Source organism: Ornithodoros turicata, chromosome 3, assembly GCF_037126465.1.
Source record: "Ornithodoros turicata isolate Travis chromosome 3, ASM3712646v1, whole genome shotgun sequence".
Taxonomy (NCBI): Eukaryota; Metazoa; Arthropoda; class Arachnida; order Ixodida; family Argasidae; genus Ornithodoros; species Ornithodoros turicata.
Genome location: NC_088203.1, coordinates 46302462 through 46327781, shown reverse-complemented (window position 1 = coordinate 46327781; position 25320 = coordinate 46302462). Strand labels below are relative to the sequence as shown.

At 43.3% G+C, this 25320-nt stretch overlaps 1 protein-coding gene and 3 long non-coding RNA genes across 4 annotated transcripts; 3 read left to right on the top strand and 1 right to left on the bottom strand.

Moving 5' to 3' along the window:
• Positions 1-7352: 7352 nt before the first annotated feature.
• Positions 7353-9208, bottom strand: LOC135387001 (uncharacterized). The gene is made up of 4 exons (XR_010420774.1): positions 8999-9208; positions 8753-8847; positions 8512-8629; positions 7353-7522 (listed from the first exon to the last, which is right to left on the bottom strand). It is a non-coding gene; the product is annotated as an uncharacterized LOC135387001 (long non-coding RNA).
• A 691-nt stretch (positions 9209-9899) lies between these two features.
• LOC135387000 (uncharacterized) lies at positions 9900-10659 on the top strand. The gene is made up of 3 exons (XR_010420773.1): positions 9900-9983; positions 10264-10479; positions 10594-10659. It is a non-coding gene; the product is annotated as an uncharacterized LOC135387000 (long non-coding RNA).
• Positions 10660-19899: 9240 nt separating this feature from the next.
• LOC135389425 (uncharacterized) lies at positions 19900-21386 on the top strand. The gene is made up of 4 exons (XM_064619472.1): positions 19900-19953; positions 20010-20250; positions 20339-20482; positions 21294-21386. The coding sequence occupies exons 1-4, from the start codon at positions 19900-19902 to the stop codon at positions 21329-21331; spliced, it is 477 nt and encodes a 158-aa protein (XP_064475542.1). The 3' UTR covers positions 21332-21386.
• Positions 21387-21707: 321 nt separating this feature from the next.
• On the top strand, positions 21708-23339 carry LOC135386999 (uncharacterized). Its single transcript, XR_010420772.1, has 4 exons — positions 21708-21772; positions 21919-21993; positions 22079-22297; positions 23221-23339. It is a non-coding gene; the product is annotated as an uncharacterized LOC135386999 (long non-coding RNA).
• The last annotated feature ends 1981 nt before the right edge of the window (positions 23340-25320 follow it).

Sequence of the window (25320 nt, the reverse complement as noted above, 5' to 3'; positions counted from 1 at the left end):
TACCAACACCGCGAGCTGGCTAAAAGTTTCGTTGGTGCACAAGATGGCCAGCTTGATGAGGGCTCACTGCACAACTGTCGGGTCTCGAAGGAGGGAAACATGTGTTTGCAATCGTTGTTTGCTCTTCAATAATGCGACTGCCTAGTATTTTCTTTCCATCTAGTGTTTTGTGAGTAACCCGCTCAGTTGTTCATTCGGTACGATGCACCGTAGCACGCATACATGTTTGTGAAGTTGCCTTCAGCTAAAAAATTATTATTTGAGTTTAACAAAAAGTACTTCGGAGATTTTTTTGCTACGTCTTGCTAGGAAGACAATGCATCGAATGGCAATTTCATAATGCTTCTATTCCAACCTTTTCGTACAGAATTTTTCTGTCAAAAACGTGTATTTTGTCGAATTTTCACAACATCCCAATTTTCTACTGCGGTTTACAGTGCACCGGCGGGGTTGGCTTTTTTTTTTGCTTAAACTACAGCATGCGGGCTATATGACAAAAAATTGAGGAAGAAATTCCAGAATTTTATATTGCAAAATAACGCGTATACTTGCATAAACTTCGCAAATTTCCTGCACACCACATGCGTCGAGTGCGATGGTGAAAATTGCTTATGTACGCTAAAGTGAACTCTCCTCTATGAAATAAGACGCTTTTTAACATGCTCAGTGCCCTACATGGACCGTATTGCCTGATTAAAACGACATAGGTTTTCGCCAAGCACTGCAGCTTTGAGGGGCCGCATCAATTTCAATTTCGTTAGAAAAGACCAATGTTCTGTTGCTTTCAGAGTCATAAGGAATCACCAAAAAAATTGACATAAAATTCCAGGGGAAGGGAGTCGAGTGGTACCTCTAGATCACTTGGCGTGGAATGGCCCAGTACCAATGGTGCATAGCAATCAGGCAGTGGTTTGGGGTGTTTGTTGATAGCTCCCTGTGTTCTTTTAATGTACCAGGATTCCAATATTTTGCATACGCTGAAACAATTTTCTCTGGCAAACATAAGTGGCTTATCTAAATCTAGAGTATGCCCTGTACTCTGAGCGTGCTCAGATAGTTCAGGTCGCTTTTTTGTAGCTGTTTTTATATCCCTATAGTGTTCATTCATGCGTGTGTGTGTGTGTGTGTGTCTTTCTTCCTGTTTCACCAACGTAAGTTGTGGGACAGTCCGAGCATGACACCCTATACACAATGCCGCAACTGTTGTACCGTTATCACATGAAGTACATACAGCTTGATTACCCCACATAGCCAGATGGTACATGTACTGTCCATTACTTTTAATACTCTCACATAGGTCGCAGTATGTAGCACGAATGTGGTACATACGGTATCTGGTCAGCATCATGCTGCCACATATAGTGGCTGCCTAATGCTGTACATGCTCTGTATGACCGAGGGATAAATGACCCTATAAATGGGTGCAGCCTTCAGGCAAGTTTGTCACAGTGGGTCTGTCCAGCAGCTCGTGATGTGCAGAGTAGCCAGGTCGCTTACTTTGACAAGAATAGGGCCTCTGCAGTGCGTAAAGAGGGCCACAATGGCTTGTCTTGACTCCAAAGTGCAAAATCTTGAGATACACTATGCTGGCTTATGCCCTCTCATGTCATTTGCTGCAGTTATTTCATATGTGTGTCTTACCACCACAGAAATGACGTGTCTGATGATGGTATTGCTTACTCACTTCCAAACTTTGGGACATTGAGTGCAAGCATAACCAATGGGGAGCCCCTCACCTCTTCTGTCCACAGCAAAGTTGTGGAAATGCTATTCCAGTCGATGGTATCCCAAACGCTGTGAGTAACTTTCTCTGAGCACTTGATGCATATGTATCTTTCATGCACTGCTTTGTAATCCATCAGTCACCTAAGAGCTACATGTTCATTTTTTGTTTGTCTGCTTTTCTTTGTTCCAGCTATCCATCAAAAAAGTTTTATTTTAAAGTTGCAAATCTCTTGCTCCAGAGATACCCTGGTCTTGCTGATGCAATTGGGACAGGCTATGTATGTATGCCAGTTTGAATAAGTGCAAATATATCATTTTGTCATGATGCAAAAGAGTTCTTCCTTCATTGTCAATTTTCGGGCACATAGCTATGCGGCGAGTTCCATCAAAAGGTTTTAAATCTGAATTCTTTGGAGTTGGATGCTAGAAGGTGATAAGAGCCCTACTGCAAATGTATAGGTTGGAATAACAGTGCATGCGATTGTCGGCCTAATTTAACATGCTGGCTAACATTGAATGCAGCAGTGTAATTCCATGTCAAATGATCCAGTGTCCCTGTTGGATCATAAGCAATGATTACAAAAAAAAATTGTGGGTGCTCCTTAACTCGCTCAATGATATGCTGCAGAGAAATTTGTCACGTTCAAGCTCTAGGTGGTGGCTCCGAAGGGTGCCTTTTCTGCTAGAACCACAGTCAGCTTGACAGTGAGCTGAGACACTCCATTCTGGGAACACTTTATTTGTGTCTCTTGGCAGAAGGAAGAATATTTTAGATCTTGGTCGGAATTCCAGTCCACTTGGTTAAAGGGGTGCAGAAACTTACAGGCCACAATGAACAGAATATTTACTTAGTTTTGCAATTCTTTTTCTACAAGAATGTAAGTGCTCCAATTTCGACGAGATATCTTCTGGCCCGCACAGAATACACTAGAATAAAAAAAATTTGAGCTTCAAGTGAAACATTTATTTCAAGAAAAATAGGCAAAATAAGCGTTTTTTTAAGAAATAGTTAATTTTGAGACAAGCATTATGCAATGAAGAGGTCGGATTAGCCGAGTAAAAGCTGTGTCTTGTTATGGAACAAACCATCCTTAATAACATACAAAACATTCTCGAGGGTATTTTTTCATATACTTCAGCACTTCTTTTTCTTTTTTCATGTGCCACTTGTAGGCATTTCCAGGGTTCTATGCGCAGCAACCACCTGTCGCTCCTGAATGTATTGTGGTATCTGTTATCTCTCTCTTTTTCATTCATATTTGTTGTCTTCCATTCTTAACTTCATGGCCCTATAAAAAATAGCATAACTATAGTTCTTGGTGCGAAAGGGCAAGGCGCGCGGTTGTGTAAGCAGACTAAGATGCGTAAGATGTGTGCGAGAAGGAATTGGTTAACAGAATGCGTAATATTGCTCAAAACCAGAGTAGAACGTTATACTGGCCTAAGCCATACTGCTGGAAGGAATAAGCTCGTAGTGCTTACAGCTGCACCATACCAGTTGTAGCAAGGAAGTACCATTGCTTCCAGCCAGAGAGCCATTGCACAGTGACAACTGCACACACCAGTTTGTCGAATGTCGCTAAACGTTTCTGCGTCCTCCACCTGTAACGGTGTACTAATAAAAATATCTATCCTACGAATGTGGAACAGCTTCCTTCAGTTGAAACGTCATACGAAATGACTAAAAATAAGCTATCATTTCACGTGGAATTGCCCAGCAGCGTTAGTTCCATCCAATATCCTGCTTTTATCTTGCCTTGCTTTGACGAGAATGTAACTAGCAAAGGAGTTCCCAGATTTATATTGTTGGCTGCATAAAGCCACAGGGCTTTAGCTGTGAACATCCAACTGCTCCTAGTGTAGGATGTAAATGACATTTTTTGTTAGCAATTACTTTATTCATTTGCTATGTTTGGCACAATAGCACGTAATGCCAAGCAGTAGGTGATGCATGTTTTCTACCCATGCTGTTAGTTTTGTGAAGTGTTCGAGGTTAAAGGTCAGCTATGCCGATATCCCAAATAGTCGAAACGGTTGTGATATTCTGAAAGCCCACATCCAGCTCTCCCCAAAATACACCTTCATTCTCTCAGTTCGGTACAGTACCATGTCAAAAAAATAGGTAATTCATTCCGAAACACACATGGGCGCAGCCATTTTTATGACGTAGATGCGCCCGAACGGGCATTGTGACGTGTACGCGCCTTCGTACTTGTCAGTGGATTTCAGCTACGGCTTCTCGCGGCTTCACGTATCTGTGCTTGAAGATGGCGGACAGCCGGGTTCCACCGTTCCGCGATAAGTAAACAGAGCAGCAGCTGCGAACTCATTCGCGAACCAACCTCTGTGCGATGTTGTGACTGGAATTCGTCGTTTGTGTTTTGTGAGCACGTACAATTTGTATCAAGTCGCGTCTGCGTTAGCCCCTTTACAGCACTTGCCCATTGTAGAGACTGACGTTTCGACAGCCGTGTTAGCAAGAAAATGCCGACAGCGTTTTATTCCTCAGGAAAAAATTGTGCTATGTATTTGAGAAACCGCATACTGCTATGGGACAAGTTTTACGTACGATTTATCAATGTGCAACAGCGTCGACGATGGTATGTAACGACGAGAGACGTAAAACGAAATACAAATCACATTTTAAACTTTTTGTGGGATTCTGTGCATTTTCCAGAAGCTTTCTTTGAATCACGCACTCCCATGTCACGCTGCGTTGTGTGGTACGCTACAAACTACTGCATTTTATGTCTAACATCTGGATATTGTTTGTAATGAACACCGTCGCACAAAAACATGCACACGAAAGCTCCAGTAGCCATGTGGTTGCACACTATGCAGACGCAAAAGAAGTACCAGAGCACATATTGCCACTTAGAAATGTAGTGTCTGAAGAGTTAGGGCATAGCATAGATCCTAGAAATCAGGTGCACCTTATCCTTCTGTAGAGTGCTCTTTCAATTCACAACTCAGCCCATGGGGTGTAAAAGTATTAAAGGCAATTATGTGACTTGTCGTCGTGGGTGACATCACTGGCCAGCCTCGGGATTAATTCCGTGCTCAGGAATTATTGTACAAAGCACTTTGTATGTAGGACGTGATAAGCAATATGTAAGTTGCAACCTTGTCTGCAGCATTCTCGATTGCCGCTTACCTTTACAGTTCGAGATACGTTACCAAACCATTTGCAAGGGGCACTCTTACAGGGGCCGTGTAACTTGAGTTTTTAGTATAAAATTTATAAAAATATAAGTATACAATATGTAATATGAAATTTATATAAAATCACAAATAACATTTATAAAAAAAATAATAAAAAAAATAAAAAGGCTTCATGGAAGCAATCCGTTAGCATACCCATTGCACATGAAGCACAATTATATATGCTTGGACATCATCTAATTAATCTTCTGAACCATATGTGTGGCTGCATACGAAATTTTTTATGCGCATCCTCTACCTTCCTATTCCTACATGTGCACACGAATAACAGTGCATATATGTGAAGTGGCAAAAAGCAACGATAGACTCTACCATCATTGTGCCCCTTTAACTTTTCCACATTTATGTCTGGTGAACAGGGAATATCTCACTAGAAAAGAAGACATTTGTGCATTGTTTGGCAAGCAAATAAATATATTTATTTACATTTTCCATAAATCAACAATGTTGTGACCTGGTGCAAATATTAATGTCAACAAGTAAAGTACTTAAAAATTATTCCTATGTGCTCAAATGCAGATATGACAATTCTGTTTTTGTACCTCAGCACAGTACAGTTTCAAAATTAACAAACTGCACAGCATCAGCAGTCTTAAAGTATCTGAAGAGGGGAATCACATAAAGCTCCAATAATAGACTGTGCAAACAAAGCTAAAAACAACAACAAAGTACTTCAAGAAAAATCTGAATAATCGGTTGCCGTTGTGATATGTACTACTATGCACAGTTCATGAATGGAACATGTTACCTCATTGCATTGCCTCCATGTGAGCACTAGAACAGGCAGCTTTTTAGGTCGCTCTTTCCGTGTTTTTCTATTGTCTTTTTTTGTTTTCTGCTTTTGCATTAGCAAGCATGGCCATAGTGAATCACAAGCAACCAAGGACAGGATGAGACATCTACAATGCGACTGCTAGCTCTAAACTGATATATTTATTAGCAGACTCTGGAATATACACATATATGCTGCTAAGAAAATGACAATTTAACCAATAGAATAACAGACAAGACAAAGGGTTATGTATCTTCCCCTCTCCTCATTCTATTTCACAGGCAGCCCTAGTATCATTCTGAGTGTGTCCGTGCGTTCCCTTTGAGATAACGTATCTCTGACAGAAGCAAATCCAACAGCGGACTGCTTACGGATGCAACTATCTTGGATTTCTCTAACCACTTGTTATTTAACCGCTGCCTTAGGCTGTGTGTTCTGGAAATTTAGGCAGCATCCAGAGTCCCTGCAATGTGTTGCCATGTTTCTCGAGGGCCTGTGTTTCACTATGGCTCTCAGATACAAACTACCCCATTTTAACACAGTAGAAAACACAGATTTGTAAATAGCATCTGTTGATTGCACTGTACATACCCCCACATAAAGGATCATAGTGGATACTACATCTTGTGCGATAATGTCAGGAACACAAAAAATATAGATTTTAAACCACTCTTACGTCGTAGTAGCAGTATTTGTGTGAAGCTGCGCAATTCCTGTCCTGCAAATAATTTAAACCATATGTTTCATCTGCCAGCGTGATGATCCCCTCAAAAGCAATTCACACTTGGCGGGAACTACCGGTTCTGAAACCTATCCCTGACATGTGTAGCCATCAGGGAGGAAACCCAAGGGCTGCGGTGGAAAAGACACACACACACGGGCTATGTTCTCTCTGTGTATCAGCTGCTCTGGCTAGGTTTCTATTCACGCTTAATGGCCGTAGCAGTAATGCATGAAGTCCACTGCTAAGTTGTGTTGAGAAACACCACTTTGTGTTTGCCATGTCTAAATGAGACGTACATGACCTGATCCAAATTAACCGTTCTGAGTCTGGAACACACAAAGAGAAAAACGCAACACACGCCACAACATTAACAGATAGCAAATGAGCTGTAGCGAGCTCCACCTTGGGACAAAGTCAACAAATGATTTACCAAAAGTCAATGAGCGCCTGAAATGTAACATCTCCAGTGGCGTAGCCCGACCTCAAAGTTAGGGGGGGCTCGATACGAAAACTCCCCCCCCCCCTCGCTGATCCTGTGTCGACAACACACACATACTTGTGCACACTTCAAACTGAGGATTAAAAAAGGGAACGAAAATAGTTGATTTAGACGTTCACAGTACAATTACATGTATAGGCTGTCATGACCAATGAAGTGGTGTCACGAGGTTGGAAGTATTTTGAAAAGCTCATACTTTGAAAACCATTCAAGAATGCTTCGTAGATAGACGCCATGAACTGCAAGAACTTTCGCGATAGTCACACTGGTACCCCCCCCCCCCCCATATATTATGTTCTCGGATTTGCACGATTTGTGTGGGTCGGTCCGTGGCAGGTAGGGGGGGCTCAAGCCCCCCCTAGCCCCCTAGGCTACACCACTGAACATCTCTGACAGGTAGTAGGATGGCCCACGTTCAATTCCTGGTGCTAGCACTGACTGGCTTTTTCATGAATTATTTGTTGGAAGTTTCGATGTGCTTGAGAACCATTCGTCAACCATTGTATCCTCATGAGGTGATGAGGGTTTGTCATCCCAAAGAGACTCCCTTTCTGGCATGTGTCCTTATGGATGCTCATCACTGCAGAAAAAAAGAAAGAAAGAAAGGAAAAGCATTTAATGACAAGAAATGGATAGTCGCATTTACTGCATAATGATTGTGCACAACAGAAAGAATACTTTTGCACAGAAGGCTGTACTTCTTGATGTCTAACATCAAGTTACAAAATTCCAGAATATATGACATGTTGTAAGGTAGAGAATAAGTAGAGTTATTGAGTTGAGTTGAGGGGGCAGATGTACCCCCTTTTTATTATATTATATATGATTATATAATTATCTTTATGTCTGTACCACCCCTCGCTCTCTACATTACAACATGTTTTATATATTCTGGGATTTTGTAACTTCATGTTAGACATTAACAAGAGCAGCCTTGTGCACGAAAGTCTCGTCTCATTAAAATTTAGATGCTCTCAACAGTCTTCTTTCTGTTGTGAATCTCTATCGCAGCATACCTGCACATTGCTGTTCTACGTACTGTGACTTTGCAGTAAGAGTATGGACTTGGGGTAAAAAGACTACACAGCACTGCTCAGGTATTTTTGCCTATCGAACAGTATGTATGTATGCAGTATGCACACAGTATTTGTGCACCGGACCCACTAAAAATGTAGTGAATGTGGCATTGCCCACGGTAATGCACCAAGTTGAACACAATTATTGTAGAATCCAGGTATTCTAGCTTACATGTCAAGCCAGTACCACACCAGTATCCAGTGTGAAGTTGTGACAAATAAATAGTTTCCATTTTTCTTAGCTCTCAGAAAACAGACAGTGAATTAATAAGACTAGACAATGTTAACATGAATTCTTTGCTATTCTTCAGTTGAAGATTCACAGATAGTAAAGGCACCTTCCTCAATGGACGTTGATGACACTGAAAATTCTAAAACGTTATCAGAGGCGACATCAGCTTCGGTGTGTCAAAGGATTGTATGTCCAACAGTAATCCAGCTGACAGTAACAAAAATGTGCAAAAGACAAATTAACTGAACTAATGTAACGTACCTTCTATATCAGACAGTAAAGCTTGTAACACCCCATCCACAGGAACCAGTGTCCAGACACAAAAGTGCTTGAACTGGGAGATAGCAGCTAATCGGAATGGCGATCTTTGTTTTCCACCCTGGAAGCACAGGATGTAACTTTGAGGGCAGATTTAAAAGTGGTGTCAAAATGTCTGCATGCGAGTGCACATGAAAAGTTGAACATAGATGAATACTCAAATTATAACATCACATTGTCATACCTGTTGGTGGAGGTGGACTGCAACTAACGTGTCAGCAATTTCTTCATGACCAGATGCAAGCCAGATCATGCTTCATTTCCGCCTTCAGCGTGCACCTGTGATAATTCAGAAGTTAGATTATCAATAGTACTATTGTGTTGTTAATCGTGGTTATATCAGAGTAAGCGCAGTAGGACAGCTGCACAATCGATTCATTAAGCTTACTCAGAGTAGCTTGCTATTTTTTATATCTGAACCTCGACTTACCATTTTTTGCTCTCGTTTTTTGCCTTGATCCTCCGTGGCGCGTTCAAAATGTTATGCGTCGGGCACCTCAGATTTTCATCAGACGATTTCGTGCCGAGATTCCAAATTGCCTCTGGAGTCGCGCGTAACCTATGATAACATTCGTGGACGAAATCCTTGCAGTGGAAATTAGCAGGCACCACTGTCAGCCAAGAGCTTCGCACTGCTTGGTCTTTTGGTAGCTTATAATAGGTAACACTTGAATGCACCGATGAATTGTTCTAACAGCGTAGCACTCTCGCAACTTCGACAACTTCGCCGTGGCATATTTACGAATCATATCGCTCCAGCCCATAAAAGGCAAGGTCAGAACAAGGAAGTGCACTTTCCAAACGACGCTGTGCCAAAAAAAAAAAAAAACATTCACATGCTTTGTTTCCGGCTTAGCAACAACATAACAGCTGTTCGCTTATGTACGATGCACAGAGGAGGAAACGAAAGAAGCCAAGCAGCCAAGCCAAGAGTCCATGCCAAGCCAAAGACAGATAAACCGAGAGCAGTGACGTCGGTGCGCCCGTGCGCAGGGTTTGCCGACGGTCTGACGGCCGGGCGTGGGAACTAAAAAAACTGTTTTCTAAAAAACTACGAACAGTTGGAGCAAGATATTTCGCACACATATTCAGTGTTCGGTAATGAACACACAGCGCGAGTATCGCTCAGTTCTGCGGCACTTCAAAATCGGCATATCTGACCTTTAAAGTAGTTATGGGTAGGTTGTGACTACTGTTTGCTCTTTGTGTTCTGGTTGTGCATCTTCCTCTGGTAGGACTCTTGGATCGCTGCATTGAGAAACAAGTTTAAAAATGAAAGAAGAAAGATACATGGAGACACCAGAGTACAGGATGCAAGGGAACGATTTGCTGCGTCAAAACGAATGGCAGTGCCATGCATGGAGAATCAAAGCGCAGAAGAGACACTGCCGAGAAGAAAGTCAACAAAACAGTCTGTAAGTATTGGCTCCTGGGTGGTTGGCCATTTGCAAATGAAATCAAATTATTTGAGCATGAAAAAAATTATGGAATCCACTGCTAGTTGCTCAAAACCAAAGTCCACTGCTTCATTTTTATATTTCTGTACTAAGAGCTTGCTGGTAGCCCTCCTTTGGCATAGGTGTAAGTGGCAAATGAGATCTTTCTGAGGCACCACGGTTTAGTGAATGGCTGTATTGCTCAGGTGGACTAGTCACGGCCATTGAAGCTTAAAACTTGCATAAATCTTGTTTGCAGTTTGATGACATCTGTGCCCTTGGTGGAGAGGACTCCAAAAGCCTGAAGGAACACGAGGAATGGCTTCTCAAGGAGATGAAAAAGCAAAACCCTGATGAAGCGCAAGTCGCAACTCGTATGGATGCCACATTTAAGAAGAGAGCAGCAACATTGGCATCATGCCCATCAATCTTATCTGTGCGGCAGCAGTTCCCGTACCTCATGGACACGACCAGGGTATGATGATCTGTGTAGTTCAATTAGCGCAACTTTTGCAATGAAGAACATGTCATAACATAATTTCTGTTGTCTGTTCCCTACGTAATTGCATTGACTCGCGTAATTTTCCAGTTTTTTCAAGAGTATCAAAGGATGCATCACGAGGACCCTCTTCACTGCACATCACGTGGGCTCCAAAGAGTAACAGAGCTTGCAGTTGCAGGAAAAATCAAATGTGACCCAGAAGTGTTGGAACAAATCAAAGGGATGCCAACACAAGATATTGGCATTACACGGAAGAAGCGTAAGCACTTCTTTATTTCTTTGATTACTAAGATATCTTATTTGCATGTATTCCTCTCCTTTAAGATCTGATGGCTACGTATGCCATTCAAGTTGTCAGCATGAACGTAAGGGAACCGAGGGCTTCTAACATCTTCTTCATCAAAGATGATGTAAGCAATGGTGTTTGTACAACTATTGGTAATTTTATAAGACAGAGTTGCATAACTTTTACGTGAACCTACTGTGTAACGTAACCAGTACGCGTGCACACAACTTTACCTTTTAATGCTACTTTGCAGTATGCTGAGGACCCTTGTTTATGTATGTGTATGCATAATGACTATGCATATAATGATGAAAATGTGTGACTCAGCTGAGTCATTCCAGGCCAAATCACCCAAAGGTCATGGTCGGCCCCCTTACCCTACTGAAAAAAACCATAAAACTCTGTACGAAATTACTTACGGGTTTGTACAGAAAGATATGGATTCCAACGGAAACCTACAGAATCGTGCGGTCACTGTACGGACCTGCCGTAGCTGTCGTACAGACTCCATACGTAACGTCTATGGAGCCTATGGATTCGTACGGTCACGTACGGATCTGCCATAGCTCGCGCGTACAGACTCTGTAGGAAGCTTCTACGGAGCCCAGTGGAGTCGTACGGTCTCGTACGGATCTGCCATAAGTTGCGTACAGACTCTGTACGTAGCCTCTACGGACCCCATCGGTTGTGCGATAACGTACGGATCTGTCGTAGCCCGCCCTGCCTCCATCCGTAGCGTCTACGGACGACGAAGACATATATGCGTAGGAATGTCAGCGTTACGGACTTCGCACAAATCACTCGTGCGGACCTCTGGTTATGGTCACGTGACATCCACGAGACCCCTACGAAATTCGTATTTGTTAAGTGAAGTGTATGTAGCACTACATATAGCCTTCATTTTCTCGATCATGTCACTTAATTTTTATACAATGAAAACAGACTGACAACAACATAACAATGAGAGCAATTTTGGATGGTAACATTTTTGCCCCTGACAGCAGTTGTCAACGAGGACGAGAACGAGAGTTTCGTCATCGCAAAACGACGGTTTTGGATGACATAAGTACTATTACAATTGTCATTTCTGTCACGATGTCAATCTTAATTGTTACTGGGCCGGATTTACAGTGGAGTTAAGCAAATAAATAATTAGGACGTTGCTACAGACAACCACAATCACGATCGAGCAATGCCACAGTGATCGGTCTGTGGAATAATTTTGCTACCCGAAGGTTTTCACACGAGGCACACGGCTTAACGTCCCGACCGCTTGCTACCCCTAACCCACCGATTTCCTAGCCTCTTTAACCGGGATCGAACCCGTGACCTTGGACAGAGGGGTTAAGGTGTCCGGACAATCCTTCCCCGTGACTTGCCAACTTGAAACTGATCGAGGTTCAACTGCACCAATCCTAGCATGCATTAGGATTAGGAGCCCCATTAGGATTCACACCTGTGCCTCATGACACCCAGGGCACAAGGGTCCGCAATGGCTCTGCAACAGCGCTTTGTACATCATAGGATAGGACCCACCATATTCACCAGTTGTGACGAGTGCTGGGAAAGTGCTGCTGTTTGATCCCTCCCCCAGTATGTCCTTTCATATCAGCATGCGTGGGTGTCCCTGGCTCGAACTGCCAAAAATCCTGTCTTGTGTCCTTTTACTTTTTCTGGTTTTTTAATTTCTATAATGGGAAGCAGCAGTGAAGACGTCCGTGAGCACGCAGTTACCATAAGCTAGCCAACTTCGTCGCATGACAATGCAACCATAAATATGAAAGAAAAATTAAGACAAGACAGATATATTTCGCAGGTGCATTTAATAAAGGTCAGCAATCCAGCATTTCTGCTTACCAAATTTTTGGAATATAATTAGGGTTTCTGGTGCTTATTTTTTTAGAGAAATGGTGGAACAAAACGGTGGTTATTCCACATGCCACGAAGCAGTGCTTTTGATGGAAATATCTTAAACATCAAGACTCTCTGTGAAAATCAGCGAGAAACGACACTGGTGCTAGCTATACACTCTAAATTTTGTAACATTTAACGTTACTTTCAAAACAGGAAACTTTTGAAATAACGTTACAGTCTTCGAACGTAGAAGTTACATTTACGTTTAAGAGTTATTTGGGTGCACCGAAATAATTCATAAACATAAATGTTGCTTGGGTGCCATTCAAGGTTACTGGCATATAAATGAGGGTCGTTACCTATAAAGATGACGTAACACAATTCTACTCCCTTCCTCCTTACTCTCTTTCCAAGACAAGAAAGAGGATCACAGCTTACTGAACCCGCAGAAAGGACATCTAATTTTCCTTGTTTTGTTGGGTATATCACACAAAATCTAATGACAAAATTACAAAACCACAATTTATTTACAAACATTATAACATCACTCAAAATAGCACAGCACAGAAGCATAGCGCACGTAGCACAGAAGACCTCCATTCACAATTACTGTTCCCTCAGAATATTTACAACACTATTTGAGTAAATAAAGTGAACAAAATGCATATTACAATGTAGCAGTGACAACTCAGTCCTGAGCCATCTGCTGTTGGCTGTGTGTGTGCTCTACTCCTTTCACTGTAGACCTGCACCAGCAAGCCTGTCTTTATGGCTAGCTAAAATTTGCAGAAACAAGTGAGTGTTTGCAAAAGGCTTTGATGGACAGCGCATTCATCCAACGATGCACATATTCAGTATCTACAGGACTTTTGCTCATCAAGATTCAGTCAATCGTTCTTTTCTTGCAAACACTGAAGATATCAGGAGAAATGCAAGTAGGGCATATGCCAGTCAGGCCTGAGCACACGTAACCCTGAAACGGTGGTGCACTTATACAGGATGATTCACAAACAGCGGACCAGAGCACTTCACAATAAGAGCAAGGAACGGAAACTGGGGGCCACCTTTGTGGCGAGGAATAAACAGCTGCTGCATCAAAAGCAGCACCTGTTTGCCACTCAAGCACCACAAAGGTGGCCTCCGATTTCCGCTTATCCCTCCCACTGTGAAGCGCTCTGGTTAGCCGTTCACGACTCACCCTGTACATTGTGGCTACACACAAAGTTGTTCCTTGTTTGCAACAATGCTTCCAACAAGGTGGTGAGAAGGTGCACAAGTATCATACAATGCAGGTGACTGTTTAACAGGCGCTCGTGCTCCCAGTTTGCAAGTAACAACATGCAAAATGTGTATTGTGACAGCATTGTCTAGATGGCTCCGCCATTGCCAAATTTGAAATTTGGCAGTGTCGCAATGCAGTCACGTACTGTTTGTAAAATTGTCTTTAATCTGACCTATAGCTGACAAAATTCTGCTGCTTGCCGTCATGGAACGTTGTGTACTCATTAGCACAGGACTTACTTCTAAGTGTGCACAGACCAGTACTGGTTAGTACTGGCACGGAACACAGCGAAAAGAACCCAATTCATTTACAGCCTGCCATTGGAACAGATATACAGTTGATAACTACCGGTGACCATGCTGCAAAGCCATGTCAGCCCCTCCGCAATAACAATGCTAGTCCCGCTCTACTGTGTTCGGCAGGAGGCACACATATGACACATCCTCAAAGGGGAAATCTATAAACAGACAAGGTTGTGCAATCACAGATGGCTCGATGGCAACCAGTGTCCTCTGCTCTGACAGGAAGCAGCTTTTGTTGTGACCAGGAAACTGCAGTAAGCTTGTCATGCTTTCTACTACTTTCTTACACAGGAGGTAGCACTTGTGCTCACCATTCAATCTAACACTCAGAATTCTCTGAATCTTGAGAAAGTCCCCAGCCTTCGACACCACTACACTACTGTCACTTTTCTTTGCCTTTGTATAGGCGCTGCTGTGGTACAATTGCTTGTCCAATACAAAACGATAATATTCTAGAGCTGCCATCACCTGCACATTCGTCACTTGGATGAGAGCTGCTTGTTCATCATTGGTGAAATATGTGACATGTTTGGGAGCTCCGAGCATACATGCTGCCCCGATCCTGTCAAAGTGTTGCAATGGCTCATTTCCAAGCATTCTCTCACACATTTTCTTTGTGCTTGCAGAGAGTGGTGCAACTGTTAGTATTGTGTTGAGCTGCTGAGACATAAGTACCCTTTCTATGACCGGCTGAGGCATGCCTTTTGCTGCTGTTATATTCTTTACCAAAGTCCCATTCCCACCTTCAAAAACAAAAGCGGAGTGAGTCCACAGTGGACCAAGGTATTCGGCTCCTTTTGCGAGATGTAGCAGCTGGTGCACATTGTACGTCATGCTGCTATCACCGTACAGCCTCCTTGTCCGACCAACAAAGGCCTTCAGAAAGTTATCTAAAACAAAGAAAGCAGCACATTAACAAATTATATGCTATTGAAGAGTTACAATGCAGTGTTAATTACTTTTATTCATTAAGGAGTTTCCCAAAGAGAACAAGAAAAAGAAGCCAGAGGCTGTTTCTGGTGCACTTGTGCTACACACAGGTGCTAGTTTTGATGTGGCACCTGTATCACGCGTAGCACAAACACGGTACCCAGTTCTTTTTTCCTGCACTCCGTGTGAAGTGCTCAGTTTTCAAAAAGAGAGCAAAGAACATACTGTTCATACAAGAGGCAATAAGCACATGTGAGATTTTCACGGTGCCCGAAACATGCAAGATGAGGCCTAACGTGCCTCCAACTTTGCCAATCGACAGCATTCCACTTTGGTTTTATTAGGAATTTCATTTTAGAAATTTAGATTTTTAGGAACCAGGAAAAATTTGTGCTCAAGTACTCTCGAGTACCCTCAAGCACTCTCGAGTGCTCACATTGTCTGAAACCCGCCATTTTCAGCCATGCCCACTCGAGTTCACGTTGGCAATTGTCAGGGGTGCAGTTAGCATAAGAAATCAGAGTGTGTTCTCACTAGATTTAGGTCAAATCTTGGTTTTGCAATGGATCCCTGTGTCATTCCGTGTATATCTGGTGACATGGACTTGAAGCGGACAGGTATAACAGTGTCCAGCCTCATGTGAGATTGAAAAGGTGCCTATACAGTGCCACTGCATGATTTCCGGGGAAGAGGGTGGCCCTGGGCCACTACAGTCATGTTCACCTCAAGAACTGACAAAACTGGGTCCCGTCCCAGCACATATATACAGCATGGTGCACCTACGAGTGTCCCCATATTTTTTTTTTTAGTTTTCAAGTTCAATTAAGGTAGTTAGGCTAATTAATGGGTACAAGGATGATGAGCAGCAGCTGCTGTTCATCAATGTTCATCGTCAATTGGTCTAATTATCTTAGTTGAACAGGAAAAAGAAAACGATAAAAAAAGGAGACTAAATGGACACCTAAGTTACAAAGTGAATTACGCCACTAACTTACCAGCATGATTTAGCAAGCTTGGTGTAATTTCAGTGAGTAGCAGATGGTGCACTGCTTCAACAAGTAGGCCGAGGTGCCCCCAGTATTGTATTGGCAGGATATTTGCAGTACATGGCAGGCAGTAAAACAGCAGCCAGTGCCGCCACTCACTGGCTTTCCAATGCTGCCTGTCTGCAAGGGATCTTGGAAGTCGTGTAAAGCAATGCGGTGGGCGAATGGCAAGCAGGCGTTTGTTCACTGCTGTTTTATCACCTGTAACATAATTATTCACAGACACTTTATCATTGCTGGCTTACACTAAGGATGTGCAGGGTGGTAATGCTGACATTCATCAACAAACCCTTATGCCACCTTGCATAAATTTACTGCTGCTGCTCCTCCATGTCACTAGTGTTGCGATACATGATTAACTGACGAAAAAATCTCTATCTAGAATAACAAAAAGTTCATTTTAACAATTTTTTCCATCCATCAGTGTGAACTGTACTTTCTTAAATTCTACTTTTTTTTAACAGAAATGTCCAGCACTGTGGGGTACCTATGTCCAGGTCAATGTGCAAGTCAAGGGCAAGGATTAGTACCAGAGCTGAACCTGAACTGTAAAAAAAAGTTTTCTGTTGAGCTTGAAGTGAACCCGAATGAACTTTTAGCATGCCTTAAACTGAATTTTAAAAAAAGTGGATACAGCTACCGTTTCGAGAATGCTCCTCATTATAGCTTGAGTGGCGAGTTAAGATTGAACACGCGGAGCTATGTTTATGCGAGTTTTTTTGGGAGAGTTTGGGAAACAACTTGCACACATCAAAACCTTTCGCGCTATTTGGTATAATGACACACACACTTTCATCAGATGTCTTAATCTGAATTTTTTTTTTTTGGATGGCCCTCTGTACTCCTTTAATGCATACCTGAACTGAGGACTGTCAAGAGTTGCTCGGTCAGTTGTTTTGCAACACCCAGCAGAACACAGTGCATATAGTCCACCGTCTGTCCCCAGACGAGGTGGAAATTCTTGAAGTTCATTAGGGGTGATGGTCCTTTAACTCCATTCACAGGGAACTCTATGTCGAGGGCCATCTTCATGTCTCTCAGAACCAGCTCCTGTGTACGTTCACCCTCTGACTCAGCATCAAGAAACCGCATGCTCCCTGAAACATATTTGATACTGTTACGTTCTCGAAACACAGGCATATGACAATTTCAGCGTGATGTGGAGGTGATAAAATGCTGCATGTATTCTTACCATCAATGTATGTTCCACGAACATAGCACCATGTGCATGGGAAGTAACCATTAAATGATATGTGGTTCTGCACCATGGCACGTGCTGGAGTGTCCACACAGCAACATAGTGGTAGCACCTTTGAAGTAATGACTTCTGCATCATGTCTCCATACAACTGTATTCCTTTCATTGGCTTCTTCCACGAACTTGTCGAGGAACATGGTCATGTTGGGATGCTTTCTGCCAAACCAGAGGCCAACCAACATACAGTTTTTAAATCTCACTTCAGGAGGAAGCTCATTTACGATGTACTGTATTGGCCAGACAGACATTTTTGATGATGACCACACAGGGCTACCGTCAGTGTTGAATGTTGTGGTAAGGTCCATAGGAGATAATGATCCATCATTCTGTAACCTTCTACGCAGTGTAGCATTAGTGATGTCTGTCACTACGTCTGAGGGCACGGAAGATTCCATCTTTTTCAGGTTCTCATACAATGCCTTGGAATTCTTGGTGACAGCATGACTCATTTGGTCAGCAAAGTTTAGGATGCTGAAGAAGTTTCCTGCATTTCTAAGGTCACTCTGATCGTAGCCTTTTGCGCATACATCACAGGTCAATTTCGTGTCACTAGTTGCCGTAAGAGGTGCGCTGCACTCCTCACAGTAATAATGATGCTTGACGCGTGTCGCTGGGTTTCGATTCCAAAGTTTTCGCAGCATATATATGCTTCGTGGCAAAACTTCACATCCGAACAATGTGTTGATGAGTCTCAATAAATCGTCTAGTGCTGTCCACGTTAGTCCATGTCCTACAGCAAACGAAATGATCAGGGCGATTGCCTCAGATTTCTTTGTGCTGGCATTTGGGAGCGTTTCATCGCCAAATTCGTACAAGCAGTTTACCAACAGCTCAGCCTGTTCCGATAGTGGAGTGTCGTTCAGTCCATCTTCATGTTCAGATAGTGGCGTGTCGTCCTCTCCATCTGTTCCTTCATGTTCTGACTGCTGCGTGCTCTCCGCTCCATCTATTTCTTCGTGTTCTGATAGTGGCGTGCCATCCACTCCATCTGTCTCTCCATAGTCATCAGAGCACAAGCCGTCACCTCTTTCTCTATCATAGTCTTCCTCTTCTGCGGGTGACCTGAGCGACTCGTTCCCAGAGTTTGTGTCGTCGGCCGTTGCGCTCAACCCACGTGTCGGCGTTCCCCCATCAGGAAAACTATTGTTCGGCCGCGAGGCTTGACGTTCTGCTCGTTTTCTCATGCGGTACCTTGTTGACCGTGGGACGATAAAGGGTGCGCCTTTATTCAAGTATTGTTTCCTCCGCTTCACCGTCCGTGACTGTGTGTCGGAACTGTTGGAATTCGATTCTCCCCGTGCCTCAGGGTCATTTTCGGCAGCTTCCAACGAATCCATACCTGAGAACGCACGCAACGTATGAGCAAACGCGTACGCGTGCCTTTCGCAGGATCAGACAGCGCAAAGCAAGAAATATAAACACTTAATTAACCAGCGGCATGTCCTATCATAGACCGCGAAGCTCAAAAGCTGCTCAAAAGAAAAAAAAGAAACGGATATCGATGATGATGATGATGATGATAGTGACCACGAACACTCATAAGTGCTGAATTTCCTGATATTATTTTGGTTCAACGTAGAACTAAGAACAGCTTTCACAATAACGTCGCCGCATAATCTCAGCGTGCAGTGGCATTCTTCTACTCTACTTTTCTTTGAGTTCAAGTTCGTTCTGACTGCTAGCTTTCGCTTTCAAACATGCATCCATCCATCCATGCTTTGGAAACATGGTAGCCATTCGTTACGAGGCACATAAGAAATATACATGTATCTATAAAAATAAAATTATATTAAAGGAAAAATAAACTGCAGGAAAAAGACGTTGGCGACAAGTGCATCCCGTCGCATGGGGGACACATGTCGCTTTGTTGTCCGTATGGCGGGTATGTAGTTTCCCAACAACACGTGGTAAACAACGAGATTTGGCCGTTCTGCGTTTCACCTAGTCCGTCTGTGCTTGTGAATTTCTCCTACTGCGTACATATTTTCACGTTTGTGAATTACGATGTATGCCCACATCAAATACGACGACACGGTGGAAGCAGTTGTGCATGTGACGAGGATTAGAAACTTTAACCCGGCTTCCGTCGATGATTTCGACCCCACACAAGTTGTGTACGCTTACTGGCGGAGCAAAGATGGAGAAATAGAGGACTATTATCCTGCAAAAATAATTATGCTGAAAGGTAAGCTACAGGTTTCACGAACTTGATGGCGCGGATTGTACTCACTTCTTCCTGTTTTGTTTGCCAGTCTGACTTTTTGATTGCTACCGCGCCATATTTCAGAATCTTTGAAAGAGCTTGGCAAGGCTCTATGTGCAATGCATAAACAAGTACCAGAGATCTTTGAGGAGGAATGTCAAGGTAAAACGAGATGTGCGGTAAGTGTAGATGCTGGTCATTTCAAATCTGTCGGCGTCTTGTCTCGTCGTGCTATGGCCGTCATGTTTGCGTTGATAAACGTCGCCATCTACGTCATCATTTCTTTTGTAGTTCTCTCGCTTTACATGTATTGTGTTCTTGTTTGTTTCTTTGCACGTTGCAGCCGTCAAAATCCGCTACACAGAAGGAAAAGGCTGCAAACGTTAGGACGGCAAAAAACAGAAGCCTTAAGCAAATACTGGAGAGGCACAGCAGAGGCAGCGATCGTAGCAGCGATGAAGAAGTTGACGCCTTGAGGAAGGAGAACAGAGATTTAAGAGAGCAGCTACGGAAGACTCAAGATCTCCTGGAAAAGGAACGGGCTCTCTGCCACGAACTTCATGCCACCCTGCTGAAAAAGTTCGGTAAGAAGTTGCATGTGAACGCGCTTTTCTGTTACCGTGCTGTTTACCTTCTGGATGGTAGAGTGTAATTCTGTGTCAACATTTTCAGATATTGTGCCATCCACATATACATGTGCAAGGTGCGCACGTCCTGAGCCCACAGCAACGACATCAGCATTTCGAGACCTGAGCACTGCTCTGCGGTTAGTCGCAGCTGATGAAGAGGGTCATAATGCTGACAGCAATGAAACTGGTAAGTTTGCAGTGTTCTTGGCTGGAAGTTTTCAGACCTGGTATTTTTCTGTGAAATGTGTATGCTTAAAAATACTTCCCTGCTACCTGTCAATGCTTTGCCTATACACATATGATCCAGTCCATGCCGAAGTGGTGACGCACAGGGAAATATTTATAGCACCCTCTGTTGACATCAGTACATCTTCTCGTAATGGACTGCCCTCGAAGCAGGTGAATTGCAGTTTGTTTAATTGAAAGTGACAGTCTCGTACACCACTATTCCGACGAAAACATCACTGCAAATTTACTTGTTGAACTAGGTGGTGGCAGTTGAATAAATCACTCAAAATTATTGGGAATGAAGCTGCTCCCCTCTTCCACTACGTCACTTCGATTGGGAGCCCGAGCTAGTGGATAATTGGGGTTTTTTCTTTTGTTCTAGCCCCCAACCCTATTCAGAGCAGCTTACTAAGCCCTTGGCATCCTCTTTTCTTAATGAAGGGTTCCTTTTTCATCTTGTTCATTCTAAATGTGGTAAAGAGAGGGGAAAGTCACAGCACGTGCCGTCCGGCCTCTATATTTCTTCAGCATTCTCGGGTAATATTCGGTTTCTCAGGCAGGGACTTGTATCGTTGTCTGTCTCTAGCACGTGAACCTAATTTCAGTGGAGTTTCAAAATCACCCTGTGGCCACGAGACTGTTTCTTTAAGCTAGACACGTGTTGCAAAAGCGAAGGTGATTGGGCCTTGTTTTTTGAAAGCATGCTAAATGTACAGGTCGTTTTCGGTTGTACTGTGCACGGTAGTGTGAAAATTATCCTCTCATTTCAGGGATTTCAGAGCGATGGATATCTTGTGGCGGCCACTAGTCATGTTGTACCAAGTACAGGAGCAGTTGACAGCATAAGCTACCCCTATCCTGGCTCCTCCAATCCTGTCACTTGCAGTGCAGATGCTACATGCACCACACAGGTGAGTTGTCCATATCAGGTTTGCCCAGAGGTAGACACCACAGTGCTGAACTGATATTTTCTCAACTTGGTGAATGTTCAACCGTCCGGCTATGGCTCCACTTGTGGATGTGAAAAAATATCGGTTCTATTTTGGCAGGAATAAGTTTCATTCGACAACCTGCTTTTTGGACACCATTTTGAAAAGTAGCAGCACCCTCTGTGGTTGTTGGAGTTGCCAATATGTACTCATGTGGCTCTACTTTATCTTCACAGGAGCAAGGTTTAGTGAACATGGAATTGCACGATGGCGTGACTGGTGCGCAGATCCGACCTTTGACGTCCTTTGGTTACAGTGAGGTAGGTTGCATTCTGGAACCCTTTTCATTCTCAGGATGGTGAAGCTTTGGGCACGCCAAAAATAAGACTAAAACTGCTCCCTCGTTCTCGTATGTAACCGTATGTAACTATACGTGATATTGTGTTGTGATGCTAAACCTTTGCAGGGACAGGTACCAGTGGGTGCAACACCACAGAGCCAGGCACAGGTCCCTGAAGTCATGGCTTCAATTGGCAATCAGGTGAGAGTACCTCTGCTGGTACTTCCAGGGCTACAAATTTTATTCTTAGAATGTTCATGACTTACATGTCAGCTGTAAATTTCAGGTTCACTTAGGCGGTGGGATATTTATTCCCATGGACAAGTGGGATTGTGCCTCCAAGGCTACATCTGATTCCAGGTTTGTGAGGGAATTTGTGTGGGAATATGGTCACCTGAGGAGCTGCGCTGTCGGAGCATTACAGGCAAGCCCTGCCAAAGGTTTGCGAAAGCAGGCGCAGCAGGCAGGAGGGCCCTAACTCCTCAAAAACTAACTGCACTCACGAGTAAGTATACTTCGTGTACTTTCATTGAGACTGATCTGATTGCAGCAAAGACCGAGATTAGGCCAGGGCTTGCAATTTTGAAACATTGTGTAAAAATTCAGTGAAGCATGTGAAGAATAGCGGCTGAAAACACAAAAACGTCATACAGGCAAACCAATGTTAATCGGGCCCTGTTTACATTGGAAACATATCCAGAATGGTTACTACCTGTGAATTAAAAATTATAAAGCATTGCTCCAGCAAGCATAAGTGGTCAAAAGTCCCAGACACATGGATAACCGAAATCCTGCAACAGGATGCTCCAAAAGACGTTCTCGGGCAGATTTGGTGAAATTGGCTTTCTCGCTATAGCCACAAGGCTCCGTCTCTCCGTAGTAATATTGTAAGCATGTAGAAATTCTGTAAAGATCGACAAGTAACGACACTAGTGCTCGCTATACATACAATAATGCCACGCCTTTTCAGCTTTTCCCAACAGTAGCATCTCGATCAGTAACCTTTCCACTCTATCCACAAGTCTAAACAACGTGTGTTAGCCCGCAAGTTTGAAGCTTTCTAAATGCGATGCAATCTTGTATTTCTCACTGAAACTTTGGCAAATGTAATCATGCATCACCTGGTGTGTTTGATAGTTCTTGGAGTGTAATCTGCAGTGCAGTGGCCCAGTTTCATATTTGCTGCTTTTACTGTTGTCCCCCTGTGGCTCTTTGGTGTCTTTGGATAACTGCCAGTAATAATGAATCTGCCAGCGCGATTACATGATGAAAACAATGCGATTGGCCTGACGACGGATGCGGACAAGCATTCGTTCTCGTCTCTATCGCGTTGTGTTCATCGTGCATTTTGACCAACACTCTCTACATCTTCTAGGGCATGATTACAGCGTTGCTAATAACAGTCACATGTATTTTTTCCCTTCTCAGATGCTTTTGAAGCATACATCATGAGAAACCCTTGTCCGAAGGGTATGAAGGCCAAGGAACGTGTATGCCGCAGGAACCGGATCCTGGCAGATTACCTGAAGACTTTGTAAACTGCTGTTAGTTCAATTTAAATAAATTTGTTCACACAGTCTACATATTAGTCCCTCTACATATTTGTTTATGCAGTGACTATGACCCATGCAGCCTTGCGGAGACTGTGCAGACCTGCGCTGTCCGTACGGCCCTGCGGAGTCTGTACAGTCCTGCGGAGTCTGTACAGCCCTGCGGATGTCTGTACAGCCCTGCGGAGTCCGTACAGCCCTGTGGAGTCCGTACAGCCCTGCGGAGTCCGTACAGCCCTGCGGAGTCCATAACCTACAGACTCCGTAGGACATGTCTCCTAATTCCGTACAGCTGATGTACGGAGAAAGTCTCTATGGTTTTTTCCAGTAGGGTAGTTTTGGTCTCAAAAATTATCGTTGACTCTTTACTACAAATAAAGACAGTTTCCCAAGTTTTACTGGACTATATTGAACCGTTGTCAACTTAGGCGGGGACAAAGTTCGTCAGAATTGCGAAAACCATGCTGCGAAAAAAGTGACCTAGTGAGCAGGGTTTTCCATCTAGGTTGACGTTAGTGACATAGAATGAAAGAGCGTGACTCTAAATTCTGACAATATCAAGTTCTTCTGTCGTGGTCAATTTTTAGCCTCTGAGACAGAGCTGCTTTTTCTGTCATCTGTCATCTCCACCCATTTGAATTGTTCTCGGACGACCGCTTCGTTTTCAAAAATGGCGTTGAACACAGCCAACTTTGCCAAAAGTACGACATTTTAGATTAAACGTGACAAAAAGTATTACGTGCTCAGTCTTCAAAACATGTGATTTTGAAATATGGAAGGTCCAGAATACGCTGAACTTTTTTGGCGCTTCCAGCTTGTGCAAAAGGTGCCCTTAGCAAGGCGCAAACTTGTAAGAAATAGCGCCAAAAAGCAGCTCTCTCTCGCAGGCTGAGAACGAACCACGATGGAAGAACTTGATATTGTCAGAACGTTAGAGCCACGCTCTTTCATTCTATGTCATTAACGTCAACCTAGACGCAAAACCCTGCTCACTAGGTCAGTTTTTTCGCAGCATGGTTTTCGCGATTCTGACATACTTTGTCCCTGCCTAAATCGACAGCGGTACAGCATAGTCCAGTAAAACTTGGGAAACTATCTTTATTTGCAGTAAGAAGTACATGATAATTTTTGGAACCAAAACTGAGGGGGGTCGAGCACGACCTTTGGGTGATTTGGCCTGGAATGACCCAGCTTGCAGAGGGGATGAGAGGGCATCTCATTGTTACGGTTGCTCTGCTGTCAGTGGACAAACTACATTTACAGAACATTTACATTTACTTAACCTGACTACTGCTTCTGTATTGTATCCAAGTCGGCTTTTCTGTTTATGAGTTCAACTAAAGTCACTGTTTTCTGTTCAGATGGCCATTCCTCTGACACCGTGTATCACTTATAGTGGAGAGGACCTTTGTAGAGCACAAGAACTTTTCTTCTATGTTGATAGACTGCGGCTGTTCAGGGTGGCTAATGCAGAAGAAGGAGTTGCAGCTCTAATGGCATCATTTTTCATATTCCAGATTTTGTACCCTAAAGGAGCCTTTAATTCAGCATGCATTTTAGAGAGATTGTGCATGCGTCTGGCTATCACTCGTCTGAGACCAGTAGCTATAACATTTTCAAATAAATGTGCCAAATGAGACAAGGGTGCAGGGGAAAAGGTACAAGGGGGATCCAAAAGAAACTGGGCTTTTGTTAAAGAAAACCATTTAAGGATATAAGAAAGGAGAAGTGGTAGCTGGGACCTCCCACTCCCTCGGTCAACTGCACAGAGGAGAGTCCCGTTTTCTCTTTAAATTTTTTTTTTTTTTTTTTTTAAAAAGGGAGGGTGTTAGATATATTTACACAATGTGTTGTCTAGTTTCGTTTTCGTGTTCGTCTGACGTATGCTCACGTGTTTGTTCACTGTCATCTTGCGCACACTGCGTGTCTCGCGTAACACGCTTTTCCTTTACTTTTTCCCTTTTCCTTCACGAGTAAA

What these genes read in the sequence shown, in the direction of transcription:
- LOC135389425 (XM_064619472.1), top strand. Translation starts at nt 19,900, where the DNA reads ATGGCCGTCATGTTTGCGTTGATAAACGTCGCCATCTACGTCATCATT. An exon ending in TCTACGTCATCATTTCTTTT is followed by an intron (nt 19,954 to 20,009) that starts GTAGTTCTCTCG and finishes TGCACGTTGCAG; the next exon opens with CCGTCAAAATCCGCTACACA. An exon ending in CACCCTGCTGAAAAAGTTCG is followed by an intron (nt 20,251 to 20,338) that starts GTAAGAAGTTGC and finishes CAACATTTTCAG; the next exon opens with ATATTGTGCCATCCACATAT.